Source organism: Bacillus rossius, chromosome 12 (assembly GCF_032445375.1).
Source record: "Bacillus rossius redtenbacheri isolate Brsri chromosome 12, Brsri_v3, whole genome shotgun sequence".
NCBI classification, from domain to species: domain Eukaryota; kingdom Metazoa; phylum Arthropoda; class Insecta; order Phasmatodea; family Bacillidae; genus Bacillus; species Bacillus rossius.
In genome coordinates, this window is record NC_086339.1 from 12,446,024 (window position 1) to 12,463,119 (window position 17,096).

At 39.5% G+C, this 17,096-nt stretch overlaps 1 protein-coding gene across 5 annotated transcripts in view; it reads left to right on the plus strand.

Annotated features, from left to right (window-relative positions):
* LOC134537539 (spectrin beta chain) overlaps window positions 1–17,096 on the plus strand; it is a 276,676-nt gene that overhangs the window by 171,889 nt on the left and 87,691 nt on the right. For all 5 annotated transcript variants that reach the window (XM_063378092.1, XM_063378088.1, XM_063378090.1 and 2 more), the window contains 13 exons: window positions 590–798; window positions 2,116–2,293; window positions 3,907–4,107; window positions 4,768–4,980; window positions 8,646–8,846; window positions 9,934–10,159; window positions 10,985–11,082; window positions 11,751–11,900; window positions 12,853–13,043; window positions 13,843–14,034; window positions 15,827–15,908; window positions 16,427–16,504; window positions 16,954–17,081. In XM_063378092.1, coding sequence (XP_063234162.1) covers window positions 590–798; window positions 2,116–2,293; window positions 3,907–4,107; window positions 4,768–4,980; window positions 8,646–8,846; window positions 9,934–10,159; window positions 10,985–11,082; window positions 11,751–11,900; window positions 12,853–13,043; window positions 13,843–14,034; window positions 15,827–15,908; window positions 16,427–16,504; window positions 16,954–17,081 — 2,147 coding nt within the window. The remainder of the gene's footprint in view (window positions 1–589; window positions 799–2,115; window positions 2,294–3,906; window positions 4,108–4,767; window positions 4,981–8,645; window positions 8,847–9,933; window positions 10,160–10,984; window positions 11,083–11,750; window positions 11,901–12,852; window positions 13,044–13,842; window positions 14,035–15,826; window positions 15,909–16,426; window positions 16,505–16,953; window positions 17,082–17,096) is intronic.

Here is a 17,096-nt window from a genome sequence, read left to right on the forward strand (position 1 = left end):
GGGCACGAATCTGTATGATTTTCAAGGATGTTCCTCAAAAATTTTGGTGGGTTGGGAGTGTTGGGCAGTGTTTAATGGGCGCTGCTACTTTCCATCAATTTTCAGGTGAACTTAAAGTTTGTAGTCTTGACGGAACAGATGCAGCGGGAAGCCGGGCGCCCAAAGTCCCGAAAGTCACGAAACATCGTAGAACTGGTAACCGAAGTCCACTCCCGGTGTTAGATAAAGGGCGCGAATCTGTATGATTTTCGAGGATGTTCCTCAAAAATTTTGGTGGGTTGGGAGTGTTGGGCAGTGTTTAATGGGCGCTGCTACTTTCCATCAATTTTCAGGTGAACTTAAAGTTTGTAGTCTTGACGGAACAGATGCAGCGGGAAGCCGGGCGCCCAAAGTCCCGAAAGTCACGAAACATCGTAGAACTGGTAACCGAAGTCCACTCCCGGTGTTAGATAAAGGGCGCGAAACTGTATGATTTTCGAGGATTTTCAGCGGGTTGGGTTTGTTTACTGGGCGCTGCTACTTTTCCATCGATACCCGGGTGAACTCAGAGCTTGTCGTGCTGACGGGACGGACGGGGTCGTTTGCGCAGGCGAGCTTCCAGTCGGAGGACGTGGGGCCGCACCTGATGGCCGTCGAGGACCTGCTGCAGAAGCACAGCCTGGCGGAGCTGCAGGCAACGTCTCTGGGCGAGGCCCAGCGCCGGCTGGGGCGCCAGGCGCAGCAGTACGTCGCCGGAGACAACCGCGAGGCCCCGCTGCTCGCCGCCCGCCTCGACCAGCTCAACGGGGCCTACCAGAGGTTAGTCCGTGCCTCGGGTCGCCTCAGTCGCCTCGTCCGTCCGGTAGTGGCAACCGCGAACACAACCTCGGTCCAACAGCTTGTTTATTCATTCGCCTCTTTAACTCGTCCGTCGAGTACTGGGCCAGAGATAGCAACCATAAACATAACCTCGGTCCTTAAGTTTGTTTGTTCATTTTATTTTCACATGTCCACCATGACCACCAACAGTTGGGAAACTTATGAGCAGACACGAGATTTTATGGTCTTGTCTTTTTTGTGAAATCCAGTTTTTAGCATTCTGAAACACTTCGAAAAATACGCAGTATATGATATTAATATAAACAGTATGCATAAAATGAATTATTTAATTTCAGTAAGAAATAGAGATGAATTTTAATTAACAATGAAAACCAGTAAATATGTATGCTGAATGTTTATTCAGATTTGTTGATTTTAATTATTTATTAAATGATTATGTAATCATTTATAATTTCAATGAAGATAAATTATACGAACGGGAACGTTACCTCACAAACACTCCCCATGTAAACGACCAGGAGACTATACTAAACCTTCCACAGACACTCCCTGCCAGCGACAATGGAAGCTTACAAGCAATCTGATATCATTATACATACATATATACTTATATAAATACACTTAAAAAAGTTTTATAAACACAATTTACGTCACTAATATTCCCAATTAATAAATCTTTTTAATGATATGGACCACCAGCATTTCATATCAATCACTCAAGTATAAGATATTAAAGAACATTTATAATTATTTGTAGGTAACTTTTTTTTATGTAACTGTTTTTTAAACCTGTGAAAATTTAGTTCCGTGGTAAAAATTCAGTCACATAATTTTTTCATAACGTGCTTAAAGAAGTATAACTTCAAAAATCTATTTGTTTATATTTAAACTAGGCATGTTAATTTTTTTTTATATTTAAATATAGCATACAAATTTTTCATACATATTTGATCATAAAATTTCTCTTTCCTTTTGTTTTCAAATTTCGCTTTGTTGCAGCATAACAAACGTAGAGTATTTGTTACCAATTTAAAACATGTAGTATGTGTAATATTCGAGAAAATAAATCGCAATTGCACAGTAAATCAGCTTGACTTCATAGAGTAAAATTTTTACGCGAATGAGTCTCAATTGCTGTACCTATCAGTAACAATTCTAAATTTTTTTTTTTTTTTAAATTTTACGGGTTGAATCAAACGTCAGATCATTCAAAAATTTTAATTCGAAAATTGACGAGTGCTCGCAGACCCCTGGCTTGTGGACGACGGCGGTGTGGTGGGGTTGGTTTGCGCGCAGCCTGATGGAGAGCGGGAAGGAGCGTCGCGCGCGGCTCGAGGACGCCCGCAACTTCTTCCAGTTCCTGCAGGACCACGAGGAGGAGGAGGCCTGGCTGGTGGAGAAGCAGCGCATCTGCAAGGCCGGCGTCACGGCCAAGGACCTCCGCGCCGTCCTCAGCCTGCAGCAGAAGCACAAGGTGAGTCACGGCCGGCCTCCCCTCCCGCCCCTTTTGAGTGCTCATCAGGGCCCCCGCCTAGTCCAGTTGAAATTACATAGTTTGTTATTGAATTTCTGTATTAGGTATCATCATCATCATCATCATCATTATCAGGGGCGTAGCCAGGGAGGGGGGTTTAGGGGTTCAATCCCCCCCCCCCCTAGCAACAAATCTTTAATTAAAGTTCTTATTCATTACTCAAACAAATTTCATATTAAAAATCAATAAAAATTTTACCATTACAATATTTAAATTTAAGTACCGAAAACTGCTAAAATAGCACTATTTTACACCTTAAAATCCAAATTTTCCCGGGGGAAGGACCCCCGCCCCCCCCCCACCCACCGCTTTAATACGGGGGGAGGGGGCCATGCTTCTTAACACCCCTCATACACAAATCCTGGCTACGCCACTGATTATCATCATCATCATCATCATTATTATTGAATCCTTGCCTTTTTGTCTATTTGTTTGTTCGAGTACCGTGCAAAAACGTCTTGACCATTACGATGAAACTTTTTTTTTATGTTGAAATGCTTATATTTGAGATTTTAAAAATGGTATGCATTTTATCTCGCTACAATGACGGGAGCCGGAGATGTGACAATAAAACCACATTTTTTTCACAACCAGGTGCAACCAATATGAGGTGAGCTCCCATTCATACCAGCCAGCACCTACTTCTGCCGTTACTACCATGTACCGCATACTGAATCTAATTTATTTATTCTATCACAATTGTTTCGTTTGCAACTTATGACACTTTCGACAGCAAGCTGCGCCCGAACGAAGTTCTCTTACGTGGTAAGGAAGAAACGCTTGAGTACGTCCCAAAATGAGGCGCAGACGCGCTTTACCGCCTGGTCTTGTATTTGCCATGTTTTTTTAACTACACATCCCGCCGGTCCAACAGCACTTGGCGGGAGTTTCAAATGTCTAAAAGGCCATCAACAATCGATAACTATTTCATAATATTGATGATAACGTTCTTGTCACGTGGTGTGATAAAGGAAAAAAAAAATCACAGTGAGATTCGCACGGGGGACGCACACTAGTGCGGCTGTGACGGCATTTCCATTTTCCGTGAGAATGTTTGTCCCGGGGCGCCGTGGCCCTGGGTCAGTTAGTTGGTCACGCGGTGTCTGTATTCCGCGAGACCGCCCGCTCTTCACCCAGGGCCGGTGCAAGGTAAATTGGTGCCCTAGGCGAAAAACCTTAACCCCCCCCCCCCCCTCCCGGCGGACACCCCAAAAAAAATTTATCCTTGCCTCAAATACATCACGTAAGCCTAAGATTTTGTCAAGAATCAAATGTAAGCAGGCTTGTGTTTTTTTTTTTACTCTTTTACTTATTACAAATCATAAACAGGTCACTTTGGGTTTTAAATAATTACTTATATCAATATAAACATTCCAAACTGTTACAAAAATCCAGTTTCACCTAGTTTCGATAATCGTTAAACATGTTGTATCAGCTGTTACGTGTCGTTCTGCGCCGCCCCCGGCTACTCGGCGCCCTGGGCGGTCGCCTGGTTCGCCTGTACGGATGCGCCGGCCCTGTCTTCACCTGTTCCGTCGCGGTTGGCTCCCCAGGCCCTGCAGGACGAGATGAAGGTGCGGCGGCCCAAGTCTGACCAGCTGTGCGACGCCGGCCGGGCCCTCATCCGGGACAAGCACCCGAGGCTGGGCGAGATGCAGGCCCGCATCGACGGCCTGCTCGAGCACTGGCGCACCCTGGAGCAGTTGGCGGCCCTGCGCAAGAAGCAGCTGGAGGACGCTGCCGAGGCCTACCAGGTGAGTGCACGTGTTTGTCATTGTCGTGCTAGCGTGAGAGCCGGTTCTCTTGAGTTTTATAGCAGATTTTTAAGGCAATTTCTCGCTCAGTATTTAGTTTTTTTTTTTAATTGAAACGGATTCCTTTTTTTAAAAGTCAAAATGTAGTAAAGTTTTTGTACCAATTAAGGTTCGTAAAGAATATCTTAATTAAGAAATACTATTTGTTTTACCAAAATAAGCATATTGACCGAAAAAAAATTTATGATAAATTTCTGCATGAAGCTGACGGTACAAATTTTTTTTTTTACAAATAGCAGAAATGTATTTGCATCCCAGATAACAATAAATACTGAATGGTGTGTTGTTGCAAGCTTTTTTTTATGGAAAGCATGTTAGCTTGCAGTAAAGCTTGATTCAACCTAGCTAGTCTCTTACTTGACAAGCTTGGAGAAAGCTTGTTATATATGGCAAGTGTGTCAGCTTGCAGCAAGCTAACCAGTCTTCACGTGTCAAGCTTGCAGCGAAACCTGCCGAGACAAGTCCTTGGCAATCTTGCCGCGTCATCTAGGAGTAGTAGAGAGCAAGGCCAAATTTATGCATTCGGCTTGAATGAAGGTGATTCGAAATCACACGTAGTTGACAAGGTTGTGAGCTCGCTGAGTTGTGGTCGGTGCGCAGTTCTACACGGACGCCAACGAGGCGGAGTCGTGGCTGAACGAGAAGATGGCGCTGGTGGCGTCGGCGGACTACGGGGAGGACGAGCCGAGCGCCCAGGCCCTGCTGCAGCGGCACCGCGACCTGCAGGGGGAGGTGCACGCCTACCAGGGCGACATCCAGGGCCTCAACAGCCAGGCCGAGAAGCTCATCAAGGCCGGCATATCCACTCTGGAGGTGCGCTCCCTCGGCCGATCCTGCGTTTTCCGTGGCACAACCTGCTGTATTAGATAATAACCAGTCCTGTGCCAATATCAGTTCTTATTTTTTAATCAAATTTGAATACAAATATCTAGGGATGTGCGAGTACCCGATATTTTCGGGTAAGGTTCGAATCCACAATTACCCGAACCCGGAATCGTTGTACGTACATGGATTCGAACAGTATTACGAATATTCACAAAAGTTATAAATTAATTTAATACGGCTCAAAAATACTAGCAGTGAAAATAAAATTAGGCTACTATTACGTAAGTATTTATAATATGATGTATCCAAGAAAGATATGTAAATTAAATAATTAACACAGTAACATTAAAAAAATTTTGAGATTTCAAGAGCTTAAACTATAATTACGAATTTCCTCGTATAGCAAACTATAAACCAAAAACAATTACATACCTACAAGAAAAAAACATCTTGGCTATATATTGGAGAAAAAATGGTTTCGTTTGCTGAAACGTTTATAAAACTGAGATTTCCCTGTGGCATGCAATTTATTACGATTGAGTTGGACAATCGAATATGTTTTGGTTTTCATATTTTAAAGTGTTTATTAAGTTTACATAATTATAAATGTTTCAATCTCAGTGTAATAAATAATTGCCAGTAGTTACAGTTAGACAAAGAGAATGCAAATTATTTTTAAATTAATAAGTTATTTTTAATTATTCTGTGCTTAGTATTCGGAATCGGATTCATATCTCAAATATTGCCAGGGATTCGAATCGGATTCGAACCGAACTGAAAATCAAGGATTCACACATCCCTACGTAATATCAAAGTATTATCGCACTGGTAAAATTTTTCTAACATTTAATGATATTTAAAAAGTCATATTTGAACAAATGATTGTATGAAATTTGGTGCAATGGCAATAGATACTGAAACACTGCTGTAACATTATTTTTGTTTTGTATGTTTTTTTTCTTATTGTTAGCCTGTTTTAATTTTCCATGTTGCAGATCAGATTCTTCAACCATTTGAACGAAAGCATTTCTTTTAATCACAGTGCACATGTTATATGATACTAGGTGTGTGCGAATATTCGTAAACACGAATAGTTGCGAATAGTAACTAATGAACTATTCGCATTCGTAAGTCGAATAGCAAAATTTAAAACTGCGAATACCGTATTGGCCTGAATATAAGGCGACCTGCAGTTTCAGGAGGCCAAACAAATGTAAAAATAATTTTGGTAGAAATTAATGTGAAAATTCATTAGACATACATTTTGTGTTGATAAATCCTTTTTGCATTTATGTATACCGCATTTTACTTTCCGTTTCACAGCTACGTATTACTATTTAATAGTGTGTTAAACGTAACAAAGTAAACAAAGAATGCATCTTGCCGGAACAAAACCAGTGGCTAGCTGCCATGGTGAAGCATACGGCCATGAATAACTTCGGTGACGTTACCGCAAATATTTGTCCAATTACTCTCTGAAAGAGAGTCTCTGTCCTATGAATTTTAAAGAATAATCTAAAATAATTATGTTGTTTGAAAGGTTTTTACATAAATAAAGAGTGGATTACTGTGAAATTATTAAAATAGCTTTTGAAGCAACGTACCAAATTCCTGTAAAGATGGCGTCTTCCTGCGTGTTCGGCATTGTTCGTTTTACAACAAAGAAATATTGTGGGAAGACAGTTGGCAGCCGTGAATTTCCAAACATTACAACCGAAATGTTTTTAACATTTTCTGTTTGTAAATGTAAACAATCGTTCTGAAAATAGCTGTGATATTTTAGTATAAATATTTCCGTTAAAAATCTGAAATTAAATTAACGTAAATGTTAACACGCAATTGTACACAAAGTACAAATATGATATGTGTAATTAAAGGTTACCATTTTGAGATGCTTCAACATTCACATTTTTACTCAAGAACAAATATTTTAATTTTCAATTTTAAACAATTATGAATTACTGCAATATTGGGTGGATTTATCGTTTTCCCCGTGTGAGGTAACGAAGTTTTAGTTTATATAAAAAATTGTGAACATTTTGTTTAAAAATGTTTCTACTGTAGCTTTCAGCTTGGAACTAATTAATGTTTGTGGTGCTGACGTCTTGGGTGCGAAAATAAGGCGACTTCCAATTTTCTCATTTCTCGTTTATGTAAAAATGGTCGCCTTATATTCGGACCAATATTTACATCAAATATAAAATAGATAACAATTATTAAATATTATTATATATGAAATAAAAATTCATGTCCTCAATAACTCTTAAAAATACTATGTGAACTTTTTTTTTGTGGTTTCATTTCACAGAAAATATCTTGTATAAACTAAATATATGAAAATCTGCCATTTTGTAGTGTGGTAACATATAAAAAATATATATATTACAACTATTCGACTTTGAAACTATTCGCATTCTATTCGAAAATTTTACTATTCGATTCGAAAATATTCAACCATCAAAATCCACTATTCGCACACCCCTATAATGATACCCTTTAATATACTGAAATAGATACCTATGCTCAAATGTTTTTACTACAACAATAACCTAACCTCAATGTCTGTAGTTACTCCAGGTGATATGCAACAATATCACTACACTTAGAATACAGTTGAATATTGGTTATTTCAAAGTATAAGTAATTTAAGTAGGATTAAATGGGAAAAAAATTAATTATTAGTTTTGATATTTGAAATTTTGAATTTTCGCACAGGCCTAATATTAACCATATTGGTAGTGAAACCAAGGATGTTGCATCACCAAGTGGCTTACCATTGCCCATTAGGGGTTAAACCCCAATTGTCATCGTGGGAAGCCGACTTGCTTAGCCCATTACCATTGAAGCCTGGCAGTGTATAAATTACATTGTAGAATCTAGAATGGCATCCTTTTTTTATATAATCAGTTTAATGAGTTATCAAATTGGCAGGGTCTTTATAGTTTTTTTTTTTTTTTTTTTAAATTCTAAGTACCTATGACTTCTCTTATTACATTGTCCTTGGTATGGTAACTTTTGATAAATAAGCTAACTTAATTTTGATGCTGAGTTTAGTTTTCACCAAAATGTTCAAATATCATGTTCCATGGATGTATTTAAAATTTCTACAATTACAGTAAAACTCATTTTAAGATGTTCACACCCAATGTGATTTCCCGTCTAATACGGTCAAATGTTTTAATCCTGCCATTTTCTCCATAGGATTTACATTTATTTTTTTCCCATGTAAGAAGTTGCTGAAAAATTTTCCTGTATAAAACAATGTTTTTTTTTTAGATTGAAATATTTATTTGGTAGGAAATTACTGTTTACTCATTACTAGAGACCTGCGAAATTCGCGGATTCATTCGGTGATAGCGGCTAGAATTCAAACACATATGACATTTAGATAATATTTGCTATTGGCTTACCGTTCATCTGGACGAATCTCAACCAGTTATAAACCCTCAACCAAAAAGAAGGATCGAATCGCAGACAAACCAGCTGAGACGACTTACAAGTCGCGGCAGTTGCGTTATTTGCCCGAGTGTACAGGGGTATGTGCAGTCTATCCTGAAGGCCATCGAAACCGCGAATTTTGCAGGTCTCTACTCATCCATGATTGTTTTTAGTGAATATATTTTTGGCGATCCCGCCTGGTGTTTGCCCCGCAGCTGACGGCGGAACCCGAGGCCCCCGCGGAGGCGGACCAGGACGAGTGGGTGAACGAGGTGCGGATGGTGCCCCAGGAGGTGTGGGAGGAGGAGCCCGTGGAGCGCGTGGAGCACCGAACCGCCCTCGAGGAGCGCCGGGTCCTGCAAGTGAAGAGCCTGTACCCCTTCCAGGGCCAGGGCATGTCCATGGCCAAGGGCGAGGTGAGCACGGCCTTTGCGACTCCTGTTCGAGTTCAGCCTTCGTAGGCTCGGAAACACGAAAACACTTTCGAAGCACACAGATTACTGCTTTAACTGCACACGAGTACTACTAGCTCGCTGTAGGAAAGGTTTTGATGGAGATTAAAAACTGACCAAAACTAGCTTCTACTGCGCAGCTTAGGTTCCCCCCCTCCCTCCCTTCTTGGCGACAGAGAATTTCCGTCACTCCCCTCTCTGTCGCAAAGAAGGAAGGGGGGAACCTAAGCTGCGCAGTTGAAGCTAGTTTTCGTCAGTTTTTAATCTCCATCAAAACCTTTCCTACAGCGAGACAAGTAGTACATGTGTCCTGGGACTGTAAACTTTAACACGTAGTGAGGCAGGGTCAGAAAAGAGTCGTACTTACGGCGATATTATAAAGCTCATTTTCGATAAGTGCGTTTTCTAAAACAATCTTTTTTTTCAAGCTAGGTATTTACATATTGAGGTAGTGAGAGTGCAATGATGCCACTCAGATAAGACACGGCAGGTCTCGGGTCGATTGGAGTTAAAAGTTTGGCTGGGGGGATTCCGAAATTCAAGAAATATTTTGGGATCTGAAGGTTTTTTTTCCTGTCAGTAGAGAAAAAATATTCCAGAAATTTTTTTTTTTTTAGGGTTGTTAATGTGGAGGGCTTTTATTCTTCACTACGTTCAGCGAGCGACCTAAATTTATTGAAAATAAATAAATAAAAATCCTGATTTATAATGTTTATTCAGAGACCTAACTAACCACCTCCTTCATTATGGGCAAATTGCATTTTACCATAAAGACAGTTATAATGTATTAGAACTGTCAGCAAACAGATACGGCCTTGAATGTGTCTGTGGTTAAAAAAAAGAAAAGGATAAAAAGACATTACTATCATGTGCGTTGCAGCACCGACTTTTGTAATTTTAAATAATAATTTCCAAGATTGAAGTGCAAATTTCTATATATTGGCGATCTCGCCTTTTGCCAGTTTGAGTGGCATACCAGCTCCTATAATAATGTTTCTTCCAGCTTGGTTTAGCTAGCTGGGTGTTAGCAGGAGAGTGTGTTGCGCTGCAGGTGATGCTGCTGCTGAACAAGACGAACCCCGACTGGTGGAACGTGCGCAAGGCAGACGGCGCGGACGGCTTCGTGCCGGCCAACTACGTGCGCGAGGTGGAGCCCAAGGTGGTGCACGTGCAGGTGCGCCGGCCGGAGAAGGTGCGCGAGCTCCGCCGGGTGAAGAAGACCAAGCTGGTGCGCCAGGTGGTGCCCGTGAGGCGGGCGCGCTCCTTCAAGGCCCCCGGTTAGTCTGCCTCCCCCCGTTGGCCCGTTCCCCCGTGATCACTCTTTGGAAATAAACCCTTGAAAAAATTACTGTGTGTGACCACCTGCAATTTAACTATTGCTAGGGACACCTGTATTTCGCGAATACATTTCGCGTCAAGGTATTTCATAAGATACTCTAGCTTTTCTCCTGTGGTTATCAGCTGAGGTCGGTGAGAGGTGTTGTCCCGCTCTTGGCGGGGCCGATGAGAAAATGTTTTCACCGTACTTCTGCACCCTCGCAATTTTGCCGTGACTCTTAGAAAAAGCTACAGTTTTTTTTTGTGAAATACCATGACATGAAATGTAATCGCGAAATGCAGGTGTCCATAACTATTGCATACCCAGTGTTAACCATGTCAATTGCAGTAACCCGTCAATAAGTTTAGCACCATTACGAAATTCGAGCAAAACTTTCCTGTCATTTGGTTAAATCTTTTATAATACATTTTTCCAACATTATTTTCATAAATATTGGTTTTTTATAAATGTTTATATTGAAAAACAATTTATTTGTTTACGAGTTAAAATTTTTTAGGTTTTAGAAAAGCGGGAAAATATGTCGACATAATAAATTTTCTGGTATCTTGGTGTTAAATATTTTGTAATTATCTCATGTAATTACTTTTAAATAATAAATAATAAAAACTGCCTATAATTTTATGAAAAATAATTTTGAAATAAATGTTGAAAAATTAGCCTTAAATTGCCAAAACTGAAAAAATACATATTTTTTATATAAACTAAGCCTGTTATATTGGGAGTTTATGTATTATATAAATAATATATATATATTTTTTTGCAGCTAAGCCACAGAAGAGGAAGCTAGATAATGATGATGACGTAGAGAAAAGACAGAAGAAGATTAATGACACATACAAGCAGCTTTTAGACTTGGCTCAGGTAAGCAGATAGATTTGACGCTTAAAATAAATGATGTACTTGATTCCTAGGTTGGTTTGTGTAGATGTCTGTTTTGTAAAAGCAATTTTTAGCATTTTTTAAGAGAAAAAAAAGTTGCTAGAATGAATTTTGTAAATAACTTTTTTTTTTTTTTACTGTTACCAAAAATTTTATTTTGATATTTTCCTGGTATGCAATATACAGTTTTACAAGACATGTAGATAAAATGAAAGTTTTGTGGAATTTTTTATGCTATAATGTTTTTAGTCAGTTATAATTGTCTCATAACCTTTTCGAACAAAATATAGCAATTGCTTTTTTGATATCAAAACTTAAAACTTATTTTTTCAATAAGACCTTATTTTTATTTAAATACTTTTTTAGTGTGCTGATTTCAGCAGCAATTTATTCATAGGTAGTAATATATTTTTGAGTGAAAATATAGTTTTTCGGTGCTTTTACAGGTTTCACGAATCTTATGGTTTTTAAATGAATTTTCTAAATGTTTTTATAATATACGCAACATGTACCGATTAGAATTCTTTGTACCTTTTTACTGTTGCTTATTATTTTTTTATTTTACGGAAATGCAAGCCAGGGCTCTTGGGTATGCAGCATCACTGGAGCCACATGATGTAGTCTTGCATCTGTGTTTTTTTTTTTATCAGAAAAGACATGCCTTCCTGGAAGATGCCATCCACCTGTACGGTTTTTATCGAGAGTGTGATGATTTTGAGAAGTGGATCAAGGACAAGGAACGGATGCTGCGTGCAGATGACTCATCGGACAGCGTGGAGACCGCCAAGAGGAAATATGAGGTGAACATCAGAGCTCAAGGATAGTGGTGATTTTTGAAGTGAAACTTTACTTGCTGAGGGGGCAACAAATTTTTAGCATTACGAAAATTCCAATCACGTGAGGGGAATAGTGGTGGGGGAACCGGTGGAGCAGGAGAGTGTGTCAGCGGCGACGCCACTCCAACGCATGCACTAGCGGTCAAATGGGATGAAAATAATTTAGCTCTATATATATACCTAAAGAGCAAGAAGTTTCACTTCTGTCGTGCGTGGAATTCACACGCGCACAAACTTTTTTTTTTCCTCTCTTTTTCCAGTATTTTGATCATTTTTATGCGTTTACCAATTTTGGTGGATGCTGGAACTTGGTTATCGGCAGCGAGTGAAACTAGAAAATTGTTTGTCATGCGTCCGTGGGCAATGAACGTATATAAAACGACAGTACCTGGAGTGCTCGGAGAAGTACGAAGTCTTAACCTTACAAATGAATTTATGGTTTCTGCTCACAGGGCCGGTGCAACGTAAATTGGCGCCCTAGGCGAAAAACCTTAGCGCCCCCCCCCCCCCCCCCTTCCGGACGGACACCTTAAAAAAAATTTCCTAAGCCTCAAAATACATCACGTACGCCTAAGATTTTGTCAACAATCAAATGTAAGCAGGCTTGTGTTTTTTTTTTTTTTTTTACCTTTTCACTTATTACAAATCATAAACAGGTCACAGTGGACTTTAAATAATTACTCATATCAATATAAACATATTCCAAACTGTTACAAAAATCCATTTTCATCTAGTTTCAATAATCGTTAAAACATGTTGTATCAGCTATTATGTGTCGTGCTGCGCCGCCCCCAGCTACTTGGCACCCTGGGCGGTTGCCTAGTTCGCCTGTATGGACGCGCCGGCCCTGTCTGCTCGTCGCGTGCACGCACTGTAGAGTGTCTCGGCCGTCACGGGGGCTCGCCGGGGGTTGCAGAAGTTCCTGACGGACCTGTCGGCAAGCGGCAAGCGCGTCGAGGCGCTGGACGGCGCGGTGGAGGAGTTCGCGCGCCAGGGCCACAGCCAGCTGGACAAGGTCCGGGCCCGCCAGCGGCACATCCACCAGCTCTGGGACCACCTCAACTGGCTCAAGGGCCAGAAGGAGCGCAGCCTCGAGGGCGCGTCCAGGTAGGGCGGCGAGGTCTCCTTCTTGCCGCCGGCTCGGTGTCCGTACCAACGTAGCATTTGCTTTGTCACCGTTCCGAAACATGAGTTGATGCGAAGCTTCGACCAGGCAAATTAATCGTAGCCTTTTTTTTTAATGTTCTGTTTGACTTTACCAAGAAATTTGCTATTCATTTTTTTTTTGAAACTCCAGTTGTGATGTAAAGCTTCGTAGCTGATGTGAAGCTTGGCATTTCTTGCAAAGCTCTGAAACTTTAGAAGCCTAAGATTTAATCATAAATTTTTTTTTCTGTGTTGTTTTATTTTTTTATATTGTTTTGCTTGAATAAAGTTGCAAAGGGGGCACAGGATGAAAAAAATAAAATCATGCAAAAAGAAAAGGCTGTGAAATTATACGCTGTTGCTGCCATCAGTAAACGGCATCAGCATCCCTGTGCCATTGAGCAATATTCGTGTATCTCACGAACCAGCAATTACTCTCTGTTTCTTTTCCCCTTCCAAGGCAGCGTTAGAAAGTAAAGCAAATGTTAAATGTGAGAACATCTTATAAGAAGTATAAAATAAAAAAAAGTTTATGCTTATATTATTTGGGGGAGAAGTGGGATAGGCCTAATGAATGATTTATGAATAATTAATAGTGAATAAATAAAGGGTAAAAAAAAATATTAGAATTTATTTAGCCAAGATAAAATTGGTTTTAGGAACTGTAGTTAGTTTAGAGTGTAGTATGAATCCACATGAATCCCTGGTCTCCCTGTCTGCTGGGTCCTTGGTGAAGAGAGCGACGTATGTGATCCCGCAGCGTGGAGCTGTTCAACCGCACGTGCGACGAGGCGCGGGACTGGATGCTGGAGAAGATGACCCAGCTGGACACGGCGGAGCTCGGGCCCGACCTGAAGACAGTGCAGGCGCTGCAACGCCGCCACCAGCACCTGGAGCGCGAGCTGGCGCCCGTCGAGGAGAAGGTCAACCGCGTCAACCTGCTGGCCAACTCGTGAGTGGCGTCGTCGTCCGCGCGACCAGGGACGTCGGAATGTTTTCATGAGAGGGGGGTGGGGAGTGGTTGTATCACACTTTCCTCAGTCCTAGAACGGGGGTCCAGGGAAAAATTTGAAATTTTATATCCAAAATTGTGCTATTTAATGAGTTTCCGAACCAAAATATTAAATATACCATTCCAAGAATTTGATGACGTAGTATGTATTAAATACTACTCTGGCAGTAGATGTAGTACAATTTAAATAAAATACCATCTAGGAATTTGCAATCATTTTACAGTATATTGACAATCATAAATTTGATTTTCTAATCAATGTGATCACCAATGCAACGTTTGTAACTACTGGTTGAGAAAAATACTACTGGGACCAAACATTTATTCTGTGGAAAAGGAGGGGGGGCGAAATGCTACTCTCGCCCCCCAAGGAATAACAGCACGGGGGCGACTTGTCCCTGCAGCTCCCCCCCCCCCTTCCTTCCCTGTTCCGACGTCCCTGCGTGTGACCTCTCCTCAGCTTCAAGGGCTCTTCCAGAAAATTTTACTTGGTCAAGGGCCCCGTCTACCCGGGCGTCCAGAGCTTCGGGGAAAAAAACCATGTGAATTCTAAACTACTCAATGTATCTGAGTAGGTCTGTTTACGAAAAGTATTCTAGAATCTGCTGAGCGCCAGAAAGTAGTTTTATTTCCTGATTAAGTTTTTAAACTGTGTTCGTAGAAGAGTGGAAAGTGTTAAAAGGTGTGTTTTCAGAGTAGTTTTTTTTAGCATGAAACGATTGGTACAGATTCTTGAAAACACTTAAGGGACTTTCATTACACCTTTATCTTTTATTTCCCTGCCATATAATCTTACGGTCACTGCTCAAATTCCATAGTTGTCTTATGCACGACGAGAAGACTGCACGCCAGTTCAGAGGCGATACCGCGCTAGAAGCACCAGCGAGCGTCGCGCTTATCATCCCGCCTCACTAACACAAATACACCTCGACTAGACAGGCATGAAAGTTAATTTTGTCCATTTAAAAGCATAATACCAAATGCAGTGAAAGAATTTGTAATCCAGCACAAATGGAGCTGTTCATGTTCAGAATGTTTTGGATGTATTCTGACTTCCAACCTTATACGCCTACGCATTTTTAATTCTTTCAGAGTTCATTGTTACTTACGACTTTCATTACAGTGTTTCCTGTTGTCTATAAGGTTGCCTTTTCTATTTTTCTGCTAAAACTGCATCTTTGTTTGGTTTTTTATTTATGGAAACATTAATATTCAAAAGTTTTAATAGTTTTTTTTATCAGATGCAGTACACAGAATCATGCACTATTTAAAAAATACAAGGGTTTTTCCTTAAAAAATTCAAGTGTTTACACAGTATTATCGAGCAAATGATGTCACGTTACTGAGTAAATCAAGTTAATTCAACAAGTTAGAATTTTCTTAGCTTCTCACACCTTGTGTATGCCAACTATAGGCCGGCATTTTTAGCCTTGTGCAGATGTGACTACTTGCTATAAATGTAAAAATGCTAATGTAATTTTCTGAGCCTTTATATAAACTGAATGATTCTATTCATCTAGCATACTATCTATGTATCCCACTGCCAATTTTTCTCAGAAACTTTCTTTCCAGAATTTTCACATAGGTTTTTGCATTTCAATTAAATTTCTCTATATTTAACTTTATTCATAGTTGGTTTGATTAAAATGACATTTTAAATTTAGCATCTGAAAAATATGTAGAACCAGTAAGAAGGCACACATGTTATTCAACTTTTTTATTTTATTTTCAGGGTGAAGTCTTCATATCCTAATGAACGCGGCAATGTCAACACAAGACAGAAGGAAGTTCAAGATTTATGGGGAAAAGTCAAGGTTAGATAAATACTATGTGTGTGTAATAAATCAATTTATAGTTCATAATTTATAATTTATTATTCTTTTAAATCTCACACTGAGAAAATTAAGTACATATTTTTTTAACTGTAAATTATTCCAGTATGTTAGCCTCATTTAGTGTTTAGCAACATTAAAAAAAAGCTTAATTCTTTCAGTTTAAAGTTTTTGATTAGGTTTCCCAGGATAGAAAGTTAAATGAAATACACCATTTATGTCAAGTATGAATTTAACATTATTTTAATTTATGTTTGAAATTTTTGTAATTTTGAATTCAGTTGGTAAGACTGTCTTGTTTAACTTTTAAATGTATTATTTTCAGTGATATTGAGTGTGTGGGATTGGTCACAATAAAAATAACATAGCTGTAATAAACAAAATGTAACCAAAATATTAATCTAATTGTGGTTGTAATATTTGTACTCGTAATAATAGGGGTTTATATTATTTTTTAAAAAAATTGCTACAAAATTTTAAAATTAAATTGTGACTTTCAGGCAAAAGCAATTGAAAGGCGATCCAGGTTGGAAGATGCTGTGGGTCAGCAAATTTTCATGAACAGTTCTAAGAATCTGGTGAGTGTTGGCCACTATGTAGGATGATCATCAATATTGTGGTTGTTATTGAAATTACATTTATCTTATACAATAAAAAACTGTCTTAAAAATCTTTCCTGCAACATGTGCATTTTTACAGTGAATCCCAGCACTTTTGTGCAGTAAAAAAAATGTTTTTGTATTATGTGATCAAAGATATTTTTAATTTTTTTTTTCTTCAATTTTTTTATATGTTCAGTGATACAAAGTATTTTTTTAAATTGACTATTTGCATTAGTTATTCATATCATTTTATTATTGAGCTGGTTATGATTATTTATGAAATTAAAATAATTCATTAGAAGTATTTGTCATTTTAATTAAGTTTTATAGCTAACAACCAAACCTGCTAGTAGAAATATCAAAGCACTGCGATGGAAAGAAATAGCACAGCACCCCTAGGTTTCGATTCAACCTTGTGTTCACAGCTTGGTTGGTTAGCGTCGGTAAAGGAAGCCCTGAACGCAGACGAGTCCGCCCGGGACGTTGCGACAGCAGAGAACTTGCTAAAGAAACACCAGGAGCTGGGAGACGATATCAAAGCTCACCAGGACGAGTAAGCCGACTTTAC